Source organism: Malaclemys terrapin, chromosome 4, assembly GCF_027887155.1.
Source record: "Malaclemys terrapin pileata isolate rMalTer1 chromosome 4, rMalTer1.hap1, whole genome shotgun sequence".
Classification (NCBI taxonomy): Eukaryota; Metazoa; Chordata; order Testudines; family Emydidae; genus Malaclemys; species Malaclemys terrapin.
Window position 1 is genome coordinate 63,269,195 of NC_071508.1, and position 26,699 is coordinate 63,295,893.

The 26,699-nt window shown below is 37.8% G+C and overlaps 1 protein-coding gene across 1 annotated transcript in view; it reads left to right on the forward strand.

Moving 5' to 3' along the window:
• Positions 1 to 26,699, forward strand: part of DCDC1 (doublecortin domain containing 1) — a 413,925-nt gene that overhangs the window by 220,428 nt on the left and 166,798 nt on the right. The window contains exons 15-19 of the mRNA XM_054028326.1: positions 5,177 to 5,314; positions 13,467 to 13,585; positions 16,537 to 16,597; positions 22,831 to 22,983; positions 23,401 to 23,558. Coding sequence (XP_053884301.1) covers positions 5,177 to 5,314; positions 13,467 to 13,585; positions 16,537 to 16,597; positions 22,831 to 22,983; positions 23,401 to 23,558 — 629 coding nt within the window. The remainder of the gene's footprint in view (positions 1 to 5,176; positions 5,315 to 13,466; positions 13,586 to 16,536; positions 16,598 to 22,830; positions 22,984 to 23,400; positions 23,559 to 26,699) is intronic.

Genomic DNA, 26,699 nt, shown 5'->3' on the forward strand with positions numbered 1-26,699 from the left:
ATTGGTCATCTCTTGAAAGACAATTTAACAAAAGGAAAGAAAGTAATAAAGTAATATTTAATTTAAGTTTAACACAGTCAGCTTGGACTCTGGTTAGAAAGCTGATGTAACTGGGCAGAGGAGAATCACCCTACTAGCAGGGAATAACCTTCAGTGGCATATAACTTCCCTGCTGTTGTCATTAAGGGTGTAGCTAGAGGAGAGGCTAGACTACAGCACTGAGAAATAGCAACAACATCCCCTCTATCAAAAGGCCTCAAGAGGGCCAGCCCGCTCCAGAAAGCCAAAAAGGGATGGTGATTGCTGGAGAGATGATGCGGCCAGAATGGTTAAACAATGCATGGATTCAGCACATCCTCTGAGCAGCCTCTACCAGTAAGGCTCCTATATTGTCCTCTCCATAGTTAAATCTGTTACCATTACTGCTGGCAGGAAACAGGGTTGAGGAGAGCTAATATTCTCACCTGTCCTTCTCAGGGTGACTCCTCCAAAAGGCCCAAGCTCTCAAAGAGATGTATAATCTGCACCTCCCTACATTGCTTTCAGTCAATTAATCTGACCTTGTAACTTCAGTGCTATCACTCCTTTAGAGAATTCCTCATCAATATAAAAATGCATCATTCACAATGTGCAGTAATACCTACAGTCAGCTCACTTAAATGCATATTTATAGTGCTGTGTAAATCAGTGGCTCTCAACCTTTCCAGACTACTGTGCCCCTTTCAGGAATCTGATTTTTCTTGTATACCCCAAGTTTCACCTCACTTAAAAACTACTTGCTTACAAAACAGACCTAAAAATACAAGTATCACAGCAACCTATTACTGAAAAATTGCTTACTTTCACATTTTATCATATAATTATAAAATAAATCAATTGAAATATAAATATTGTACTTACATTTCAATGTATAGAATATAGAGCAGTATAAACAAACCATTGTCTGTCTGAAATTTTAGTGTTTACTGACTTCACTAATGGCTTTTATGTAGCCTGTTGTAAAACTAGGCAAATAACTAGATGAGTTGATGTAACCCCTGGAAGACCTCTGTATACCCCCAGGGGTACATATACCCCTGGTTGAGAACCACTAGCTGTAAATAATAACAGTAAAGTAACAAGTCCCTTTTTACAGACCAAGTCTCAGCTAATGTTAGTGAATGAATTTTTTCAGATGTTGTTCTCTATGATAACTTGGCTTTGCTCATACAATTTCCAATATTATTGTTTATGGCTACACCATATGCTTTATCCCTTTGCCTTTTTTCTGAAAGGAAGAATTTTAAAGTAATTTTATTAGAGGGTGGAATGGATGTTTTGCTTGCTTCTATCCGTGGGCTTATGTTTAATAGCCTGTATCATAGAAACAAGGTACTCTGTGGTATGTGATAGTATAGCTTAGCATATCACGGCACATGCTATGAATATAATTTTTCAATGCAATTTCTAATGCTTTTTTGAGCACTCTAGCTCACTCAAGTTGCATCTCTCCAGTTCACTGTCATGGGCTGCCAGTTTGGAGCAAAACTATCAAATATAATAAAGAAGGTGAAATCTCAAATAAGAAAGTTAATGGCCATTGTTGCTTCTATGGGGTGCCATTGCCCCAAGCTCTGCAGGTTTTTAACATCATCTGAAGCTGGTGAGAGGAACATGCTGTTGCTTCTTTATCTAGTGTCACTTGGGTACTGTCCAGCTTAATTATCTCCTGATGCACAGCATGGTGTTAGTCCTGGGTGCCAGCCTGTGATGAATACAAAGGGCCATTGCTTCCTCACTGCTGCACCACTAAACCAAATGTTAAAAGATTAAAACCTGTGGTAGTGATAACAAGAATATAGGGACTTGCAGCAGGTGTTATACAAAGAGGCACACAGCATAATGATACTTGTGTCTAATTCCAACCCAAACAATCTTCTCCCCAGTTGTAGTGAAACCTCTGATATCTGATAGCAATTTATAATAGTGAGGTTGAGTAAGAGTGCTGTCTTAAGCCTGGAGCCTTTGGAGGAGGATTAGTAGAATATTCGTTGTCATTGTACAATAACTGTGGGGATTCCCTTGTAAGATCAGCCTGCTGCTGGCTAACGGGTAATACGAAATCAAATGTGCTATCTCTGTACCAAATGTTCTGCTTCTGCTGCTTTGCCAGCCTCAATATATGCTCCACTCCATTTGCTTTCAGAAGGGAGTGGATTAGAAGTAAATCAACAACACATTTTTCCCACATCGCTATTCTTATCTAATATCTCATTTCAGGCTGGGATTTTTGTTTTTCCCCCTTCTTTTTGGGTGCTTAGTTTGGGTTCTGAACATCCTTTCTAGTTAGGTTTTTCTGTTCATTTGCAATTCAAAAGCCCCACCAACAGTAGCTGATGCATGTGGACACAAGCTCGTGGCAGATAGTTTCATTCCTACGTCTCTATGGTTTAAAAATGGTTCTGTTGGAGACTCTGTACTTGAAATCAAAGAAGTAATTTATTTCCAATGAAACTTTAATCACCTCGCCAAGTACCTAGGGCGAATATTATCTGCAATAACTACATTGTCCTTATTGGAATTACTGTTGGCCCATTGAATCACAAGAGATACTGATCATTGTATTTCAGACTTGTTAGAAGTGCATAGCACTTCCAATATAGAAATCCTAGGTTCAATCTCCATTAATCTGTATTTCTTCATTAATGCTGTCTCGTTGTGGTTATACAAAATATTTGGGTCATAAATTTCATGGAAGCAGTCATTGAAAAGTGAGTGTTTTGACTTATACATCAGTAGTCCTTATATTACAGATGAAGCACTGCTAATTTAGACACAGTCTCATTTAAAATAAGTATTATTCCATCCAGGTGGGATTCTGAGGGTGAACAATGAGTCTATTCATTTCCTTTCACTTCCTCTTAACAATAGGAAGCAGAACATTGTTTTTTGTTACTACAGCCTTGTCTTAGAAGCTTATAAAGATGTTGAATAATGTGGTTCATTCAAAAGCTTTTCTTTCCTCAAACATATTAACAAGGGTCATATTGCAAGTGTTAAGACATGATTGCAAGTGTTAAGACATGATGGACCTCCAGTGTTTATTGGAAGCATGATGTGCCTCTACAGAGAGCATTCTTTGAGGACAAAAGGATCTTGTCAGTCCCTGGGTATAGAGACTTTTAAGATTTCACTTCAAGTAATAGATTGTGCCCAATTGTATTCACTTAAAGTGCAGTTTACAATTTATTCTGGCAAAGATATACATTTTTGGTCTCCTAAAAGCATACTAAGCATAATTTATGGGATTTTTTTTAATATTGTCACTATATAGCCAAAAATAACAGAAGATCTTGTCACCTTTTCTTATCACCATCTTCAGTTCTTATAAATATTCAGGGGCAGATCTCCAGCTGCATTAGCTTCAGGGGAGTTATACAGATTTACACCATCTGAGGATCTGGTCCTCAGTTGTTAATCAGAATGAAAACCTATTTTGATGCTATCATGCTCCTTTCCTGTCAGGGTGAAGGGCCTGTTTTCTTTCATCAAAGACTAATGGAACCCGTAAGGATTCAAAGGCTCTGAGGAAGAATACTCTCTTGTGACAGACTGCTCTGCTGATCTATGGGAGACATTATAACGATCTGTTATCCTTAACTATTTATACAGTGACTCCTAAACACCTGCTTCCTTGCATTCATCCTTGGAAATCAAAGTGACCTACAACTGCTAAAGTGGGAGGAATTCAGGGTGAGGGCCTTGTGTTTGTATAGCACAATAGGGCTCTGATCCAAACTGAGGTTTCAGGGTCCTACTGTATTATTAGTTATTATTGAATATTTATAATGCATATCGTATGTCCAGAGGGTTTCTATGTTTCCACAGGATCCTCAAAATTCTGAGCAACAGAACTGTTTTGAGTTGGAAACAGTCTACTATACTGAGACTATTTGCCTTTCATAGCACAGTCTAACACTGTGAAGCTTTTTCAAATTATTTTGCAGATAAGATTGTGGAGATCTGGACTGAACTGTCTGTCTGTGTGGTAATAGAGTCAATTTTCAGGAGGAGCAATACAATTTTCTCTGCCTCATTTGCAGCTGGTCATACTCAGGTTCTGAAGGTGGTGGGGAATTGAATATATTATGACCTGTATGTTACACGTCTCTTCAGGATGGTGAGAAAAGACTTAATGGGGCCAAGGATCTGGCCCTTGTTTTTCTCATATACAGATTTATACCTCGATCATTCACTGATAATTTCTAGTGAAAACATCAAGTAGTGTTTTTGTTAGCTAGTATATCCCAAGCCTATTGAAGAGAAGTCATAGGACATTCAAATTTTTTTGCAGAATGGTCTTATATCTGTAACTAATGGGACTTGTGTGTGTAAGTCTTTGTGCCTTGATGGGATAAAACTCCATTAATAAAGTGAGAGCCACTTTCAGATTATTATCTCCATATTCAAGTGCTTAGCAAATTATTAGCTGATTGGCAGGAGCAATTCTCACTACTAGAGTAGGAACATGTAACTTCAAAGTTATAATGATTAACTTTCTATATACAAGATTTTTAAGTAATCTTAGTTTTTATTTTAATTACATTAAAATTAGTTGTAATTGATTAGTACAATATTAAGTACATTACTTGATTCAATATATAGCATAGCTAAAATAATGAATCTGTTTCACTGTAACTGTTCTTCTAATGTGAGGTTTTAATATACAGGTCACATAATCAATACTGTAGGACCTTTTTCTGTCTGTCACTGTAGCTGTGCTGGAAGACGTATGTTGCACTGCATTTAGACCCAGTGCAGGTTAGTTCCCTCTCAGAGCAAGGGGAGACTAGGCTGAAGGTCTGCACTTAGGGAAATGCAACAATGCGTGGTGTCTTGTTTGGGACTCAAGGCCAAGACGCACTCAGCCCTTAAAATGATGAAACCATAATATGTTGTAATCCAATTTATTTATTGGGATTAACATAATTCACAAATATTTCTTCATGTATACATATATCTGTTGGCCAAATCATCTTATTCGGAACCTGTAAAGTACAAAATACCATGTCTACAGTAGAATACTAAGGTTGTATAGTACATTAGCAGGCACTTTGTAGTATTTGCTGAACTTTGCTAGTGGTATTAATTTAAAATACCAATTACAGTAATGCTCTTGTTTTTTTAATATGTTTAGGCCGATCCACAGATAGTTTTTCATGTCTCTGTTGCCATGGATAAAATGAGGAAGGCACTTCCCAGAAGAATGGACTATCGGGATCTAAAAGTCCCATCAACACTGTGGCCTCTGGCTAACATGTGGTTAATCACAAAGGTATTGTATTGATCAGATAGGATATCAATTTTAGTGGCAATAAATGAAATTCACTGGCATAAAAGGGAAGAATAATTATAAGAGGCATCATAATTAGGCTTTGCAGTCTGCAGTGTTTTGGGCTACTTCAGAGGTCTCTATTTTGTGGGTTAATAATAATGTCAGTATGCCAGCTTTTTCTTGATAACTTTGATCAGACTCTATGATATTAAAGTTAGATTTTTTTAAATTTAAAATATGAATTCTCCCCTTGGGGTGAATCTTGTCCTCACCCCTCCCCAAGCCTAGTTGGGGTTCTGCTGCATTGGGGGTTCAGGGAAGAATAGGAAGCTGGGAATCTGCACAGGGGCACATATCCTCCATGTGACATGGAGTCTGGCTGTGCAGGGTCTCCTTATACCTTACAACAGGGAAGGTGGAGTGGAAGCAGCCACTGGAGTTTTGGCTACCTAGATAGTTTCATCACCCCCAGGTTAGACTATGGAATTAATTTTACATGGAGTCAAAGGTCAGTTCTTTATAGGAGCTATAACTCATGCAACATACAGGCAACCCACTTTAAAAAAATATACAGGTATTAATAAAAAAAAGATAAAGATATTAATGTTTTCTGCTGTTCCTTTTTTGCTAGTGGACTGAATTAAAATCCTGATACTAATCTAGAGAGCACTTAATGTATAAAGTGCTGTTTTTTTTTTTTCCAAAGACCACTTGTTCTTCCACAACCTACCAAAACAGATGTGCTCAGCAGTTAAGATGCAGCTGGTGAAGTACAGAATAAGACTTCCAGGTGCCAACAACAGAGCATGCTTATTGGTCAGAGCCCAGCTGTAAAACACTGTTCCAGAGGAGAGCAGACTGAACACAAGCTGATAGTATTTAGATAAAAATGCAGGGGCTACCTTTCTGCTGAAACCTTCGCAAATAATGATATCTTTCTTGTGGCCACCATTTGATGGAGAAGACAAAGGATAGGCTGAAAGTAAGGATAAAAAGAAAGCGGTGGAGTGGGGAGATAAACCGGTGCAAAATTTTGCCCTAATTTGTTATGTGAAGTTGCTGTGTTTTGTAGAAAGGAGACATACTGACATTAGCCATTATATTCTGTGTTTTACTTTATGCTTTCAGCTATGGATTAATATCAAGCAACCTATATTTGTTACATTATGTAACACCTTGGAAAAGAAAGTAATCTTAAATATTATAAACTTTCTTGTACTGTTCATTGGTGATGGGAATTGGACAAGCTATTACCAGTTGCTATTAAGTTAGTCTGGTATATGTCCTAGCTAACGAAGACAACATTTTTAAACTTAATTCCTATCTTGTTGCTTCTCAGGAAGTGAATTATTACCAATGTATTTGAATAATCCATGTTATAGTACAAAAAACCAACTACAGTAGAATCTCAGAGTTACGAACACCAGAGTTCTGAACTGACCAGGCAACCACATTCCTCATTTGGAGCCAGAAGTACATAGTCAGGCAGCAGCAGAGACCAAAAAAAAAAAAAAAAAAAAGCACACACAGTACAGCACTGTGTTGAATGTAAACTACTAAAAAAAGGGAAAACAGCATCTTTCTTCTGCATAGTAAAATTTCAAAGCTGTATTATGTCAATGTTCAGTTGTAAACTTTTGAAAGAACAACCATAACATTTTGTTCAGGTACGAATATTTCAGAGTAACGCACAACCTCCATTCCCAAGATGTTCATAACTCTGAGGTTCTACTGGAAGTTAGTAAGTAAAATTAGAAAACAACACTGTGAACTTCCCATAGTTCACATAAAAGTATTAAAAAATCAGCGTATACAACATGTTCAACATATTGGACTCTATTTTTTTCTCATTGCATGGCAGATTTAGTCACAAAACTTACATTAATTTTTAGGCTACTTCTACACTAGACACTATTGGCAGCAGCATAATGTGAAGGTACATAGCGCAGTGAAAAGCCTGTGGCGTCCACACTGCAGTGTGTAGCTATGTGTGTTAAAGAAAGGCTCTGGCAGAGAGGAGACAGTGGAGAAGAGCTTCAGCAACTGCCCACTGCTGGAGCCTTTCACTGTAGCAAGGAAAGGCTTTGGTAGGGAAAGACAGCGAGGAAAGCCTCCCCCTTGCCTTTCTCCACTGCTTGAGTCTTTCCTTGTGGTGGGGAAGGGATTCAGCAGCAGGAGGCTGGCAGAGCCTTTCCCCACTGCCTCCTCCCTTCCAGAGCCTTTCCTGCTGGTGGGGGTGGGGGGAGGTGTCTTTCCCTGCAGAGGGGAAAGGCCCCAGCAGCAGGATACTACATAGCTAAAATAGCAGTGTAGACAGCGAGGCATGGCTTGGAGGAGTAGAGAGTGTGTAGGGTATGTACTCACATATATAATCACACCTTTCAAGCATGTGCTCTACTCACCTAAGCTGTGCCTCACTGGCTCCTTTAAGATATGTCTACACTGCATGCTTCTTTTAGTGGCATGTAGTGTACATTCCAGGGCCGCCCAGAGGATTCAGGGGGACTGGGGCAAAGCAATTTCGGGGGCCCCTTCCATAAAAAAAAGTTGCAATACTATAGAATACTATATTCTCGTGGGGGCCCCTAAGGGGCCCGGGGCCTGCGGCAAATTGCCCCACTTCCCCCCCCCCCCCGGGTGGCCCTGGTACATTCCCACATAGCCCTCTACCAGGTGTAAATAGCACTGTAGCTGGTGAAGAGAAGAAGGGGCTGTTAGTGCTGCTGCTGCGCCCCACTCCCCCTATAACCTTGAACCAGGTGGTTAGGACACTGAGCTGGGATGTGGGAGACCCAGATTAGAATCCCCGCTCTGAAACAGACCCACAACTGACTTTTTAGGTTCACCAAAAATTCCAAAACATTTCACATTTGGTTTGAACTGAATCAATTTTTTATTTTTTTTATTTTTTTCAAAACTGCCACCAGACTGAAAAATCAATTATACCTCTGTTCTCTCAGCTACCAGCAGAGGGAGCATGCTAAGGACAAGAAGAGGCATGCCCAGAGTGGACTGTGCTTTGGCTATACTTGGTTGATGGGCAGCTTTAGGGGTTTGTTGAGCCCTACACAAGAACAGGAACTAAATCATGGAAAACTGGACCCCACTGTTTTCTCACTTTTGAATGTGTGTTCCCTCTTCCTTGCTGAAAAACACAGCACTAATATGGGGCCAAACTGTTTGCTAATCTTTGCAAAGTTGAACTATAGGAGAGCTGAGAGCTTCCATTGCTCAACTGTATTTCAGCCAATACACTATTTCCAAACTTTAAGGAGTTTATAAATGCACTAAATTGTCTGTATTTGTCATATTAAGAGTCACGCAGCTGCAGTTGTCCCAAAAATTACAGATTTCTTTTAAAAAAAATTATTGGCTAATATTATCAATTTTGTGATGTGCTTGATTTGTACCATATTACATACCAGAAATTATTGCAGCCTTGCACAGGCCCCATTCACATACCAGAGGGCCTACTGTAGTTCTGAATTATGGTTGCCAATTTTGGTTGGACGAATTCCTGGAGATTTCATCTCAGGATATAATCTTCAATGAAAGATCGATCTTTAATTCCTGGAGGCTCCAGGACAATTCTGGAGGGTTGGCAACCTTATTCTGAATACTAATTGCTTCCATCAGATAATTTTGTTGTATGTATGTAACAAATGATGAATGTAACCAGTCACAGAATGCCAAACCAGCCCTATCGAGTTCAAGTCAAATGATCTGCAACAAGACAGCCATTGCACACTTGTCAAGCAGAAGCATATTGCTAACACTGTGGGCAATTGTACACTACTTGTACTGTACTTATTTTCCTAAAAGGCATAGCTGTAGTGTAAGTGGCACATCACTCAGGGGAGGGGGCACATCCATTTTACTGTTTCAGCCTGGAATAGCAGCATATAAACAGGATTCTTTGGGTGTCTGTTTCTGAGAGGAGATATAGAATGAAGTTCAAAGCAAATATCTCATTCTATAACAGTTTACAGTTTTATATGAGATGTGCGTATGTATATATATCAGGGGTGGCCAAACTTACTGACCCTCCAAGCCGCATACGACAATCTTCAGAAGTTCGAGAGCTAGGACATGCCTGCTGAGGCTCAGGGCTTCAGCCCTGTGGGACAGGGTGTCTCGGGACTTCAGACCCATGGGAAGCACCTGCCAGGGCTCAGGGCTTCAGCCCCATGGGAGGCATCTGCTGGGGCTCAGGGCTTCAGCCCTGTGGGGGGAGGGAGGGGTCTTGGGGCTTTAGCCCACGTCTGCTGAAGCCCTGAGCCTTGGCAGATGTGCCCCATAGGACTGAAACCCTGAGAACCCGTCCCTGCTGGGCAGAAGAAGCCCTTAGCCCCACCACCCAGCTGCAGTGCAGAAGCCCCGATCTGCCAGCCCCCGCCCCAGTCTGGTAGGCAGAGAAGGGGCACTCCGCAAGCTGCACTTTAACTGTAAAAGAGGAGCTTGCGGCTCACGAGCCATGGTTTGGTCACCCCTGAGATAGATCTAGATATAGATAAATGAGCATTTAACTAATAAATATGGCTTGTGAGAAGTGATGCAGGTTTTATTTTTTATTGTTTCACTTAAAGTAGTAAAATTTCCTGGTTCATCCATTTAACATTAAACATCCAAGGCCCCACTTCTGCAATAAGCTCTATAATGACACATCCCTCTGCGCACTTGGGGTCCCATTGAAGTCAATAGGGCTTCATGTGGGGGGCACGTCTCTGCACATACAGAACTCATGGCAAGATAAAAGTCCAAATATGTAATTATTATTCACACTTTCCCCAATGGACTATGGAACAATGATCCAAAGCAAGTTTGAGACATATAGAAGCAAGAGAGATTGCTCTTTAATAAACAATTCAGATAATTAATTGACAGCTTTTGAAATGATCTTAGTTGATTTTTTTCCTTTCTTTTTTATTGATGTGGTATGAAAGAAACAAGTGCTGAAGTCCTCTGATTTTTTTTCATTGGGCAGGATAAAATGAACACATTTTAATAGACTCTGTTACTTTATGAGCATTTTTTTAAATAAAAGGTTTCCCTCATCAATGCAATATCTTACATTTATTATATCAGATATATTATACCTAGATATGTGACATGCAATAAAGTGCCTCAGCCCATTATTCAACTATCTGATCTGCTTTATAATATTTGATGTCAGTGTCTGGTTGCTTTTGCATTATAAGAGTACTCATTTGGGGGTGTTTGTGTGATCTAAATGCTTTCTTTGCCCTCCTGCAAGTCTTGGATCCATAATGTTGACTAAACCTTTTTGGTAGTCTCCTTCTCTCATAACTGTTTTATTGAGCTATAAAAAGCAAAATCTATAGCAGCATGTAGCTCCCAAAGATACTTGAACCCCAAAGGTTCAGAGGTTTAATGAAGATATGCATGGAAAAGTTTGAATCCTTTTTTGAATCTGACCCAAATTCCTTCTGTCTGGAAATCTCAAGAAACAGCATTTCTTATGAGATGTCTAGTGTTTCCTGGCTTTTCAGAAGTACTGCCATTTCAGCTTGTTGCCCTAGATGGCACCACAAAATGCAGTGGCCTTTGAAATTCCAAATAAACTAAGTTACCCAAACATTATCAAACCTCACAACACGCTTCAGTTGAAGTTTTGGATGAACATTTACTTCTATGCTCACTTTAGCTGAACCATCCACAGTAACTTCTTGTTCTGACATTTTATTATGTAGGTGTAAAGGTTAATTATTGTGCATCTACCTATGACTATTATGGATTAGACAAATCACTAAAACATTTAGTTTGTTTAAAAAAAACCTTCTTTGTACAGCAAGTGCCATTGAAAAGTAAATATTTATCAATAGTTATTAACCTGTAGAATCTATTATCCTGCAGTTATGTTATGTCCTGTATACAGGGAAATACTGCAGTATCTCAGGTACCATGGTACTGGTATGGCAACTACTAGCTTTAAGTACTCTCTTAGCCTGTAGCATCCCAGGAGTCACTGAAATATTTAAGGTAAATTATACGTATTTTTTAATATTTATGTACCCTAGAGATAAAAAAGTCAGCTTTTCAAAATTCTACTTGCCCGCTAATCTGGAGTGCATAACTCCCACCCCCACCACCCCGTCATCATCACCAACATCATCCTGGCATAGAAAGTACGCTTATTAAATTTGCAGATGATACCAAACTGGGAGGGAGGATAGGGTCAAAATTCAAAATGATCTGGACAAATTGGGGAAACGGTCTGAGGTAACAGGATGAAGTTTAATAAAGACAAATGCAAAGTGCTCCACTTAGGAAGGAACAATCAGTTTCACACTACAGAATGGGAAGAGACTGTCTAGGAAGGAGTATGGCAGAAAGGGATATAGGGGTTATAGTGGACCACAAGCTAAATATGAGTCAACAGTGTGATACTGTTGCAAAAAAAGCAAACGTGATTCTGGGATACATTAACAGGGGTGTTGTGAGCAAGATATGAGAAGTCATTCTTCCACTCTACTCTGCACTGGTTAGGCCTCAACTGGAGTATTGTGTCCAGTTCTGGGCACCATGTTTCAAGAAAGATGTGGAGAAATTGGAGAGGGTCCAGAGAAGAGCAACAAGAATGATTAAAAGTCTAGAGAACATGACCTACGAAGGAAGGCTGAAAGAATTGGGTTTGTTTAGTTTGGAAAAAAGAAGACTGAGAGGGGACATGATAGCAGTTTTCAGGTATCTAAAAGGGTGTCAGAAGGAGGTGAGAGAAAACTTGTTCATCTTAGCCTCTAAGGGTAGAACAAGCAGCAATGGGCTTAAACTGCAGCAAGGGCAGTTTAGGTTGGACATTAGGAAAAAGTTCCTAACTGTCAGGGTGGTTAAACATTGGAATAAACTGCCTAGGGAGGTTGTGGAATCTCCATCTCTGGAGATATTTAAGAGTAGGTTAGATAAATGTCTATCAGGGATGGTCTAGACAGTATTTGGTCCTGCCATGAGGGCAGGGGACTGGACTCGATGACCTCTCGAGGTCCCTTCCAGTCCTAGAGTCTATGAATCTATGAAGCCTGGTAAAGGGTGGGTGAGTAGATTTTGCAGTCGACTAGATAAATTTTCATGACAGTTTTCCAAGACTGATAAAAATTATATCAGGTGATGATTTACATTTTAAACTGTCCTTTAAAACTAACATTTTCATAGTGATAGGTGTGTACCAATAATGGAGAGGAATTATTTATGATTGTAAAAGAGGATATAACTAGAAATAATTGAATGAAAATCAATAACTGTCAGGACAAACTCTTGACTGTGAGATCTATGAGGCTGTGGAATAGGCTCCCAAAAAAAGTCGTGAGACATGCCCCCCCCCCATCATTATTTGGGGCTTTTTAAGGAACACTGAACAAAGTGTTAGCAAATATTCTTTGGGGGTCAATCCTGCTCTGGCAGGGTGCTAAGCTACTTCATCCAATAAATCTTTTCCTATTTTCTATTCTATCTCCTTTGTCCTGTTTTTCTCTTGCCACAATTGATAATATATTAAAATATTGCAAACAAAATGTTTGGGAAAATCTTGTTAAAATACCTGTTATAATTTTAAATGCAAATTAAAGAAATGTCATAAAATATTGTTAAATGTTTCACTTCTAACAAAGCCTTCAGTCATCTGCTTTGGGAGTAAGTGTGGCCATTAGAACAACAACAACAACAAAAAACAGTTCAAACTAGTCTTTAAAGATGTTTAACCAGCACTGTTTCAGACATGGAGTAAAACTTTAAATTGACTCAAAGACTATAGATTTGTTGCAATCTTTGCAGTTCACTGAACTTTTTTTCTGTGCATACATATTTCAAGTAAACTCTGTAGTTATAAGGATAGCAAGTGACACGTTATGGACCCTAAATCGTTGCACTGTGAAATATGCACAGAAAAAGGACAAATGAAGATATCAAGGGTCTGTTCTATTTTGCACTGAACTGTAAAATGCCACCCTTGTTGTACAGAAGATCACTGGTTCTGAACAGGGCTCATTGACTGCTAAGTTGTGGGTAGTGTTTCACTTTCTGCAACTGTTAATATCCTGGGTTATCCAGGCATAATGACCTCTCTATTTGTGACACATTGTTGAATTTTCTGGTTCTTTTAACTTATTCAAACCCTTTTTTCTCCATTCATTGGAAGGCTGGAATGATTCTGAGTCGAGCTTTGGTACAGAGCTGTCTAGCTATTGGTCATCCAATTAGAGTTGAGACAGATGATGGCATATCTCTGGAAGGATACAAGTTAACAGTACAGAAAAGGTACTGATAATATGTTGCTTGTGCCATATATAGAATTATATGGGTAATTTGAATGTTATTGAGAAATGCTGCTATACTGTTTTATTTCAGTGTTCCTGAATCATATATGTTAATCAATGTATTATTATAGCTGACCTTTCATCTTCAAATTCCTACTGGAATCAGAATTTCAATTATATAACCGGTCATCTAATTATTAGTCATCTCTCTCTGTCTTTTAAAGATTTTAAATAATCATAAAGGTTTGTTTCAGAGTAGCAGCCGTGTTAGTCTGTACTCCTGTTCTTTTTACATAAAGGTTTGGACAGTTTAAGAATGTAGCCTCTTTGAAATATATAAGCTAAAAATGGAGTTGACCCTACAATATAGTGTTTGCTTTTCCCAGTCTGAATGCGTTCTGATTTCTGCTAATCCTGCAAGATTATTGGGGCAGATCCTGCAGTCAGTGGAGCTATGACAATTTACAGCAGCTGAGTTCTGTTAGTTGAGCACTGGAATATCGTCCTTCTCCCCTTCTCCTTCCCCACCAAACACAAAAAAGTAAAGTTACTTGTGTTACATGCTAACAGTAACTCTTTCTTATCTTGGCCATCACCATGAGACTCTCTTTTCTTTAGGATCACATAATGTACATGCTTTTTAACTTTGTCCCTTATAACTATAAACCTGATTCAAAGTTCATTGATATCAATGGAAAAACATATAACAATGGAAGATATTGAATTTTGCTATCTGAAATGGAAACTCCACAACATGAAGAAAAAGGAAGCAAAACTTAACAGTGACATCTAGTTCCTTAGCAAATGCAAGAAACAAAACATCATCCCAGAGGTCTCACTATCTATAATCCTCTGACCACTACATGCAACTCCAGACATGCTGAACAGCTCTGCAGACAGATGTCAGAAACATACAATAATGGAAAAACATTCATTTTAGACTGAATATGTAGGTTGGGTTCACTTAGAGAAGTATAAGCAAAAGGCAAAACTACTTGCAACAGGATTTTTATTTTTATTTTTTTGCTGTTCATTACAAACTCTCTCAGGGACTTGTTTGCAATTTTTTTGCTTGAAAATGAACTCCTTTCTAAGATACTGAATGCATGTGCCATTCCAGTGTCCTTACTACTAGATAATCCATGGTGGAAGCCACAAGAACAGTTTTGTCAGGTATAGATTCAAATTCTCATTCAAGAACTCCATAGTATACACAGTAGTGTACACAACTGTGTTTTGGTGTTGGGCATTCACAACAAAAGCTTGTTTGCTTTATCCTCTTTTGACCTCCAATTTTTGTGTGTGTTCTTCATTTTACATACCAGATGTTTTACAAGCTGTATATTAGCATTACTAATTACATGCTTAGGCATGGCTTAAAGAACACATAGTACCCACAGACTTTCCACACTGGAAAACATCAACAGGTATATACAAATGACAAAGGAACCACCTCAGTAACATGGTACAGTTCTAAAAATTCTTACTTAAGAAGTAGTCCTGATTTATATGAGTATTCCCATTGAAGTCTATTTGTTTGCATAAGGACTACACATGATTTAGCAAGCGGACCTCAATTCTGAAAATTAAATATTACGAAATATGGAATCTCACTTAGGTACACTGGGTAACATTCACATTTATTTAGAAGTAAACATTTCCAATATTGTTCTAGCAAGCCTAACCCTAGAAAGAAAGATCAAGGGAAAGTTTTTTAGTAGATTATATCTGTTAACCTGCTCAGCATGGGAGAGCTTTTATTAATATTGTATATTCCCAATGGCATAGTTCTCAGGGTCACTATGCCTTTTATGCCTATACTTCCCAGCAAAGGAACAATTGCATAGGATAGGGTGAATGTTTTACTAGACCATTGGGCACATTGATTTTTATATTCATGGATATGTAGATCAAATTGAAATAACCTAAAGGGGGCTGATGTGATGCCCCAGGAGTGTTACAGATGTCAAGATTCCTAGTAACTTTGAGTATGTTTCTACTCTGGGTGCACTCCCTGCAGAAAAATAGCACAGGGTGTCATTGAGATCTGTCACTTGCTGACACTTAGGGGAAAAAACTCCTCTACCTACACTAGGTCATTCCCAAGACATGTCCCATATGAATAAGATTGTGCACTGAACCTAGTTTTGATTTATTTACATTTAAAGTAAATGTTACACAAGTCAGACACATATGATCTTTTGCCTGCTGATATATCCTTAAGCAAATGTCCATGTATTGGAATGCTAAGATGTCTTTTTTTTCTTATATAGGACAATACCTCAGAAATGTATTTTTGTAAACACCCTGAAACTAAAGGGCAGGAGCGACCTCTATTTAAAGATCTGATAAAATTGCACTGATTTAAGGAACTTCTTGTTTTGAAGTGTTTATATTGTTTAATATTGAAATGGTAATGATGAAAAAATCATAAGATGATGTTAAGATTGAAAAAGATATGAAGTCTAGGAAACTAAACCTTAAGGTCCATCCTACTTCTTCAGCTGTGCTATTGTGAAGCCCTTTCCCCCAGAAATAAGGCATCATGAGTTAAAATCCAGGTGTCAGTTAGAATTTGGGCGTTTGGGGGATTTCTCAGTTAGTATCACAACTTTAACCCTATTTAAGCATTTTTTAAAATCTGATTCCTTATATGGTATGGTCAAAAGAAATGCTGATGGATTATCTAAAACACAACAAGAAAACAGAAAAGGAAATAGGTTTTCAATGTCACTGGCATTGTGTTTAATTTCTTGTTTTCAGAATAGCTTTTTGGTTTTTTAAAACATGTATCATGACTCATCAGGCAAAAGTGAAACAGGCATCTTTTATTTGGGAATTCTCACTCTGGAAACTAAAAGTGTAAATGCCATTTGCTGTGTTCATTTGTTTTTTTATTATTTAGTAAGAACTAAACAGGTTTAACTCTTTGATTATACCTTTCCATTACAGAGACAAAAGCAGCATCTATCAACACTGGGGTTTTGGAAATGATGGTTCTATCTATTGTAAGGTGCGTGCTTCGTAAGTATGTTTGAAGGAAGATGAGGTTTTTTTTAAACTGGTTTACCCTCCTTTTCATACTTTCACATGAAACCTATCAATGTAGGAAAGTTATGTGCATGTGGTGAGGAAAGCACCGTCCTGCATTAATAATTTCAATGTTTTTGTTTTAAATTGTCTCCATGTTAATATTAGAACATTCTATAAAAATATGTTTTCAGTTATTGGTGTCTCTTTTAAATTTGCTTTTGTTCTTTAATTTTTAATGCTTTCCTTCATTATTATTTTACACATATCTATTTTGATTTATAACTAGTTTTATATAAATAAAAATGCAACGTTATTCTTAATTTAATTGATATAAGAGAATTCACTTGGCCAGAAATCAGTATTTGGAAGGAAGGCTAAAGCTAAAAACAATATAAGGTGCTACTGCCATCTGAAATGAGATGCATGTTTCATTGCTTTTATATTCATTTATTAAGAGAGGCTTAAACACATATGGGGCTGGAACTTGAGCTCCTTAAGCCCAGGTCTTGCTATGCCACTGGCTAACAGAGTTTTTAATGTAAACATTCAAAGAGCCTTAAATGTAGTGATTTTGTACATGGAACAAAACATAGAGACAGCTTTAGCAAACAATGAGATATTCTTTCATTAAAAAGAGATGTAGAAAGGCCTTTCCACATTTTGATTGGGAAAGAAGGGAATGCCTATTTATGGTATTTGTGTATTGTGGGGACTATTTAAAGGACAGTTCTCAAGTTAAGTGATTGTGAGGCAATTGTTTCAGTAAAACTCTGAGTCAGTGACCACATAGCACCTTTAAACAGTGGGGATAGGAGTCAGGTCATTGTTCAGCTTGCCAGGGAAGAGGGAATAGCGCTTTACAGCCAGGAGGGGAAATGAGGCTCAGAAGCGGCTGCAAAAGAGAGTGTGGGTCAGTGTAGCGACACTGATGCTGAATCTCCTCCCCAGGGACCAGAAGGGCTGGGGAGTTCAAACGGGGCAAGCCCAGCAGGAAAAGCCCCTTTTTCCAGGACCAGGGAAAGCAGCACCCACCCTACCTCTCCTTGAGGCAGCAAAATGCCAGGTTTGCTCAGGACCTGCTGTGGGTGTTGTGCTAGCTGCTTCTTTCTAGGGGGCTGGGAAGGAATTTTTCCCTCACCACCAGATTGGCCAAGGTTTTTATTTTTGCTTTCCCCACAACGGGTTCAGGAAGGGCTTTGTTATGGTGCGTAGGGAAGGGAGTTAGGCTATGATGTCACAACTCATTATATAAGTGTGGGGCGGCTGCCCAGTGCAGGGACTCCATAGGGAAGGGCTGCAACGACTGGATAAATGGCTTGGTAAAGGTCTTAAAACACCGTAAAAGAAGTATTTGTTAAAAGAGTGGAACGGGAAGGGGATATTCGGAACTCCTATGACTGGCACAGCAGGTAGCTAACCCTCCTTTCACCATAAGCCTTATTAGATGGGGGAATGGTAAGGGAATCGCCCTGCCTCAGCCTCCCTGCACCAATCAGTGTCTCCTCTGAGAGACCCCTTTCCTGCCTGCATTCCAAGCCTCTCCCTGTGGAGGGCAAGAGGTGGCCAAGCAGGGAAGGTCTGACTTTTGTTTCTGAATTTGCAGATGTGCCATTGAGCTGTGGAAGGCCTTGGGTGAAGGCCAGCAATGGGTTGGCTGGGGACCCTGGGTGGAAAAAGAGGAGGCTGGCAGAAGGACCCTGGTAGTTAATGAATGATCATGGAGTTACCTGCACTATCCACTTTTATCTGCTGGGTAGTCCCAGACATCTAATAATAAAGTTCTGACCTGATTAAAACCATATCAGGTGTCTCCTGTCCTTCTTCCAGTATTGCCAGACAAAGTCCACTTCTTAAAAAATAAAATCAACCAACAAACTAAAACCTACTGCTTCAGGACTAAACTGAAGATGACATTAAAAATACCAACCAACTTACACTCGTGATTGCCCTTTTTGTAAATACAATGGACTGCTGGTTGTTGTGCCTACTCTCTAACAGGTAAAGGAAACACCACTCTTCAAATACATTACTGGTGGAATAGGAATATATTTCTCTGAGTATATTTGCTGTCAAGAAGTTCCTTTTCAGTGACTGCAGTCGCATCAAGTCTCTGAATGACAGTGTTAATGTGGGCAACATGAGTGCAACGGCCTTTAGTGCATAGTGTTGACAAAGAGACTCTTTTTATTTTGTATGGGTGAAGATGAGTGTCCTCACGCTGCAGCTTGAATGAATGAATTCTGACATATTTTAGGTCAGTTCATATATGTGGGCATTAGGGATCCATGGACAGTAGTATTTGGTTAACATTCACTCTCTTCTCCCCTCCTTGCCCTTCCAACTCAAATAATCGGCTGTATACCACTAGTGGCTTAGGTGGGGTGATGTCCAGTGCCTTTGGCAAAGATTAATTGAATTGTACTTACCAGGACCTAAAAAGTTTCAGTGGCTCTTGAATGTACGGTGAATTTTCTGAAAATGTGAACTGAAATGTTGGGAACATGTACAGTGTTAAAATCTGCTAACTTACAGAAAATAATAGAATACTCAGTCCAGCAGGAAATCAATAGCAGGCCTGTCACTAGCATTGTCTGCCTGGGACCAGCCTTCTGTTTTCCTCCCACTCATATGGACATTCCATCGGAATGATTAGATACTACTGTTCACATAGCACTGATGGACTGACAGAATGGAGCGACAGTAGAAGTGTTCTCTCTTTCTTTACCTGCTGAGTACAGCACTTCGTCCTTTTTTGTTATGCACAGTGATTTTTCATGTGCTGGCTTTTTAAAACCCTTTGTGTACTCTCTATATAATATTGACTTCCAAAATTTCTACTACTTGACTGCTGACAACAGAACATTTCTGATCAATTCTGGCCTGTGTTTGACTCACTGAGAACTGGGTGCTAACAATTAGTAGTTCTAATCCCCAAATGGTGTATTTTTCTATATATTTCCCAGCACATTCACTTTATCTGTAGTGTCATGTTTTAAGTTGCAGCATGTGTCAGCCAACAAGAACTGACACAGTAAAATGACATAATACAATGTAATGATATGTGACACATTCATATTGAAAGGGGAACACACTTTCTTTGGAATTGATATCTGCTATTCACTGATTAATTATATTTGTAAATAATTTACAATCTATTATTTATACTGCTTAAATATAACTGTCTTCTGTACTATGTAAGCTTTTATAGGCAATACTATAAAATGATCAAATGCTGTACTATAAAGTACTTATTCCTAATCTGACACTGATATAATCTCTTTCCAGTCTCTTGACAATATCATTGCTGTAAGTACAGTAAAAGTTAACCTCTCCAACACCTTAGTGTTATGCATTTAGGATAAATTAACTTTTTGGGTTTGTTCCCTAAATATTATCTTCAAAACTGTAATTTTTGCCCTTCCTCATAATGGGCCAATTTCTATGCTCTTCACTCTCATTTAAATCAATAGAAGCTTTACCTGAAAAATAACGTCAAGTCTGATCTCATTATAAACAAGGGTAGAAATCAGATTTCAATTACTTCTAGAAATCAATAAATGCTAACTGTGCTCTTTAATAGCCATACTTTGTTATGGATTGTGCATTTATGCCTACCACTGGCATCATCATGAATATTGTGCACCTACAGCAAATGTAATCCTAAAAGTGAAACATATTAAAGACTATGGGTACATTTTTCAAAAGTGCCTAAGTACCATTTTTAAAAGTGATTTATACACGTGGGAGCCAATTGGACTTAAGTCACCTAAGTCACTTAAGCATTTTTTAAATGTTTATGGGAGATCTAGTGTAGTGTATCAGATCTGAGTTAAAGACAGTGATAAACTGTGAATAAACAAGTGAGAGTGCTGCATCAAATTCTAGATACACAACTAGCGAGACTCAATATTATTGACGTCAGAAAAACATCTAATCTGTTCCTCAGAAAATGAAAGCCACTTATTGTACTGCTTTTTCTGTTTGAGAAGTTTACTTTAAAATACAGTGAGTTCAGAAGAAAAAAATCCTCACAGATGAAGAAAGGTTGACTGTAAACTAACTGAAAAGAAAGACACTGCAACTAAGGCACAAAATATTGAACTTTATCATTAGATGCATCAGCCAAAATTGATAATATTATCAGCAGCTATTGTGATGTTAACATTATCAAGTGATCTCAGAATATGTGGAACAAAAAAGTTCTCTCAGATCTGCATGGCAGCCCTGATGTTCTGTTTTCCGTTTGGGCTCAGATATGTCATTGATATCCGTGGGTAATCTACAGAATATTGTTTAGAAAGGGTGCTAAAATACAATAGCAATAGGTGCTTTATAAATGAAATAGATAGATTAGATGGACTGGACTCAAGAGCTACCCAGTGGAATGTTTGCCCTTGTGCTTATGAAATATACTAATAACAGCAGTCACTAACTTCTAGTGTGTGTTTAGCAGACGATGCTCACATAAATATTAATGAGAAAGCATGTATTTTTTTAAAAAATTGATATTTCATATTTGCAGTTTTGAAGTATAGTACTTAACTAGTGTTTGAATATTTTTCCATGAAAAAATAGTAAAAGTGATCATGAAGCTGTAAACTACATTTGTGGCTGTCAAAGCCGCACAGGAAATACTATGCCTCTAACCTTTACACAGTGTTTCTGGGAGACTACATCATCAAAGCTAGGCCCTAGGCTTCCACTTTTTACAAAGGGCTCCACGGCTCTACTACCATGAGACTGAATCACTGTCTTCAGCACTCCTATTTTTCACCATGGCTCCTTCAGCAGGACCAAAAGAGTATAACCGTCCAGTTGGGAACTTACCCCTCTTGAGAGCTATGCAACCAGCAGATCTTTTGCAATGACATAGGACAGCCTTTTCAAAACAAGCCATCTTTCATTAATCAATTGACATTCAGTGTGTAGGGTCCTCATATTAGAATAAAAAGCAGAATTTATAAACGCGTCCGTACTGGCAGTGTTGCCTGCCTCTTTGGCGAAAAGCATCCAGGATTCCATCTCTCCCACTGCACTGGGCAACAGCATTCTTACAGTTTTCCCACACATTTGTCATCTACTGCTTTCACATGTTCTGCCTCCAATGGCTGGTAGTCATTAAAAGTTAACGTCTGGTTGTTGGTCTTCCATTGAATTTCCAAGGTAATGCCATTCATGTTGACAGTGCTTGCTAGTTCATTCATACCAACCAAGACTTGTGTATTGTGATCAACATCCATCTCGTATTCTCCTGTCCCAGAGGATAAATTGATTCCATCAGTTCTAATAGGTCATAATACAAAAGTGATAAACTGAGCCATGCATATTTTTCATAAAAATACATAATTTCCCCACATTCTCCATAATGACTGTAAGCAAGAAATACTTTCATTTAGGCATAATCCAGGCTCTTTCACCATGGCCACCTATGACCCTTTGAAAGCTACTTAGGCTGAAGTAGCTTCTGAGTAGTGACAATGCAGTCACTTCACAGTCTGGGATAAGGAAATGAGACTGATCATGTTACCCTGATGGAAGATGTGGTGATTTTGTTGTTGGTTAAGTGTCTGAGAATGCAGATGTTCCTTCCTGCTAGGAAATAGGATGTTATTGCTAGGATATGATAATTTCACCTGGAGCATTTTAGCTAACTTGATAGGCTAGCAAGGTCAATAGTTGGCAACTGAATTTTATTTTTAGTTTGTTAAAAAATAAAATGCAGTCATTTCACAGCTCAGAGCTTTTTTTCCATCTGAAATGGTAAAACATGTTTGAGTTCATGCCTTTTTGCAAAGTGGCATTCTGCTAATATCTCATATTTCAGAGCCTAGCTAAATATGATGCTCATATTTAATTATATATAGTTACTTAAAAATAGGGATACAATATTTGTTATATCAGAGAGTAAAAAGAAAAACTTTTTTCCATTTAAGTGGGTGTTTCAGTCTTAAAAGCCGTCAGTTCATATTCTTAAGTTACTTCTTAGCCTTTGCATAGTGTATTTTTCACTGTAGTACATCTGTAAAAGTCATTATGTAAATCTGAATTAGGAAAACTTCCTGAAATACAAAGTTATTTATATGCAGTAACTTTTGTGACATTGCCTATATCAACCACTCTTCCCATAATTCCTGGTGTGTAGTTTGTTGTAATTCTGCTGATATACCCTAATGTTACTCTTTGTCACTCTTCTGCCTTTGTCCTTTCCTGCAGGCTTACCCTGAGTTTGTCCTGACCTACCTAGAGGATGTAAGAGAGGAGGTGACCCAGATGGAACACCACATCCACCATGGGGCCTGGTCTACAGCTCATCAGGAGATAGAGAGCAGCTCAGCAGAAGAGGTCACTGTACCAAGCCAGAGGCAGGTCAGAGACAGTCTTTTCAAAAATACATTTTGAAAAGAGAGAAGTTAACCTCTACCATCTGTAGCTGTTTAAATAAATAAACTTATTTGCTTTTGTTAATTTAAAAATGCGAGACAAATACATTTACTAAGGGAAGATTTTAATGAATGCAACTTTTTTTTGTTCCAAACCTTTTACAGTTTGAGCCTCCTTTATTCCACTGAGTGACAAATTGTTGAAATTGCACATTCTGTATATCTGAAAGAAGTTAAAAAATCACTGCTTCCTTAGATTTCTGTTTCTTGATAAATCTTGACATAGCGATTTGGATTTCAACATTTTCTGTTGATCAACAGAAAAAGTACTTATTTGAAAAAGTAGTCACATACTATTCTAATTAACAATGTATAAATTGCATGGTTGTACTTCATTTTTTAGGTTCTGCAAAAAAATGTCAACAACTCCAATCAGAAACAACTTTCAGGACCTTTGGACGCCCATTTAATGCCTGCAGGTCCCCTAAGGGAGTCTATGCAGCTGACAGTCGCACTGGTGAGGAAACTAGAAGAGAAACATCCTAAGGCCTCAGCTCAAAGGTAAGCCACTGACAGAACTGATATTTATTGTTCAATGACATTAGATGTTTTCCTTCAGTTTCATGTAAGATTGATTTCCTGGATATTATTGAAATATCTCAGAAGCCCTCTGGCTTGTAAGCAAACATGGATTTTTGACCAAAATTAATGAAAAGGGGTGACATTTATGTGCATAAAGATTGATGTGTACACCCAGTTTGATAGTAATTGGGGAATTTACTTTTAAATTCTATGCATAAACCTCATAGAACACAAAGTAATATGACTTTTATTGACGTTATATGACATGGTTTGTGCCACTAGACTTTTAGGGTTACATAATAAATGTTTCATTATAAACCTGAAATTTAGGCTGAGCTGAAGCATGGCATAGCACATTGGCTCCATAGCCTAAGAGTATATTTTGGTTAAAGCTATATCTAAAAAGTAGCCTTCTTAGTCATTTGAAATTACAGAGGGAAAGTATAATAGCAGTTTCAAGCTTCTATAATTAACACAAAAATATTTATTTTTCTTACATTTATATTTGATAGATTATCCTCTTTGTGGGCAACCATGTTGATTTATTTTAGAGCAAAATATTAAAAATGATTGGCCTACCATTCAGAAGACCAGTCTAGTAGACATTCATGGTATTTTTTTCAACAAAAATTCAATATTGAATTTTAGCAGCTATTTTTTTTCATATAGCACGTGAACCTTGAAGTTATAGTAAGATTTGCAACATCAGATCAATAATATACTTTTAAAAATTACCTTAGTAATAGAAGTTGTCCCAACTAATTAATCATAATAAAATAATGTTAATAAAATCATATAATACAAATAACTCCAAATACTGCGGTGTTCAGATTATTGAAGATACCTTTAAACTTCTTCCTTTCCAGGAAGTATTGCACATAGATGAATTGCCATTGGTTGATGCTTTGATTTTTCTTCCTGAAACGGCTGTGTTTTATAGCCAGTATTTCTGGGAATAATGTACTATATTAGTTCTAATACAACCTAGTAATTATACAGCTCATCAAAGCACTGAAGAGTTTTAGCAAAATCCATGAATAATAATGTTCTGCCAAGCTTTAAAGTTAACAATTGTTAATACTATTGTGTTTAAAAGATAAAATGTAAGAGCTCCAAATCAGCTAATACAGGCTACACTGGCTCTTTCAAAAATATTTTGAAATACAAAGTTAAGGCTAGCATAACATCATTTATTTATTCTACAAAGCTTAAAGTATATATTCCTAGGGTCTTAAATTATTGTGTGATGTTACAGTGTTACCACGTATTATGTTACATTGCATGTTATGACATGTTATTATATATGCCACATGACCTAAGCACAATGGGAAAAGTTAAGAATAAAGCGTACTAACTATCAATTTACATGCTTTGGGGTATTTTTACAACTTTACTGTTACTAAAATGATATGATTTGGAGGCTAAAGAGCAGCTCTGACAGAACACAGGCTTTGATTCAGAAAAGTATCCTTGTAATCAAGACAGCGCGGTCTGAACTTTATGAATCTCCTTAATTCCCATGGGATTTATGTCTTATTGAATTGTGGGCTTTTGTAGTAAGAAGTAAAACACATACTAATATCTTTAATTTGTAACAATATTATTTTATAGTCAATAACATTCTGGAGTAAAATGTTTAAGTAGGAACAATATTAGTTCATAAAATGTTTAGGTCACCTTCCTTATCAAACATATCAAATCCTCTATATTCTTTTCCTCTGCTTTTTTTGGTCCCAACCTGTGATATAGTATTGCTGTAGGCTATTAAATAGCTGCAACATTCCACCTAGTTATAGTTTGTAAAACATGTTGAGCATCTTTCCAGAAGAAAAATGCTGTATAAGTGTAAGGTATTTTATTTAATAAATATATATTTTGTGATTGCGAAAGCTATAGTATGCGTGTATAGCAGTAAAACAGCCTATTGAGATCTATTTATGTAATGGGGAGAAGGGAAGCCACACAAATGAATGAAGTATGCATAGAATAGTTTTTTGTAGAAACCCTATCTACATATCAGGCCTGGAGTTCTTATTTAGGTAAATTTCTGTGGAAGTTCTTCTTCAGGAATGGACCCAGCAATTTAAATTAGCACATACTGGGGTTAGTCACTCTCCTTCATAAGCTGTTCAGCTGGTGACCAGCAGGTTTTGGATCCTGCCTATTTAGTGAGCCACCCAGCCCAACCTGAGTTTGTATTTTGTCAGCTATTGGCTTGACCAAAAGGGATAGCTGTGTGTGACTGCAGGAAATAAAAACTCTATTATGTTGGTAAATATTTCCTCTTCACAGTTTTGTACTTTAAGGTGAAAGTACTTTCAGGATGATTGTAGTTCAGAGCTGTCATCACTAAATGATATTTCTCAGGGAGCTGGGAAACAGATTCATTTTCATATGTGTAGGTTCCCACAAAGTGGGCAGTGAGTATAGCCTCATATTGACAGAACAACCATCATTTGGGTAGCTTTAATTGGGGCAGGCAGAGCTCACCCTTAACATGGGAATCTGCCATGATAATAATGTCATCAGAGAAAAGCATTTGGGGGCATGTTTGGGATTAATAGACACTGTTGTGTAAAATTGACTGGTCCTTTAGTGGTTTACTTTTAAGACAACCTGTAATAAAGTTGTGTCCTTTACCAAGAAAGCTACCATATTATGTCATAACAATAGTGTATCTTGGGATAATGCTATGGTAGTATATGTTGCACATTATTATATTTAGAAAAACATGACAAGACAGATGATACTATAAACCTTGAGTAGGGAGAATGGCAAGATACAAGGCTGAAAGAAAAGTAAATGTCTGACACCCAGAGTTTTGGGTGGCATCTCACAATCACTGTACTCTGTAATGTTTTATTGTTTACACTGAGCTATAAAATAGGTTCTACTCACTTGGCTTGGAATTTTCCATGACCAATTAGATTCTTATATTAGGCTCTGAGCTGATATAGCACCTAAGCACATGCATAGTTTTAAAGACATAAGTAAGTCCTAATGTCTTCATTAGGATTTAAGCACACACTTAAATGCTTTGCTGAATTGGCTACTTCATGAGCACAAGTTCTTGTTAATACAAAATACTAAATAGTTAACAGTATGCATTACTCCTCATTT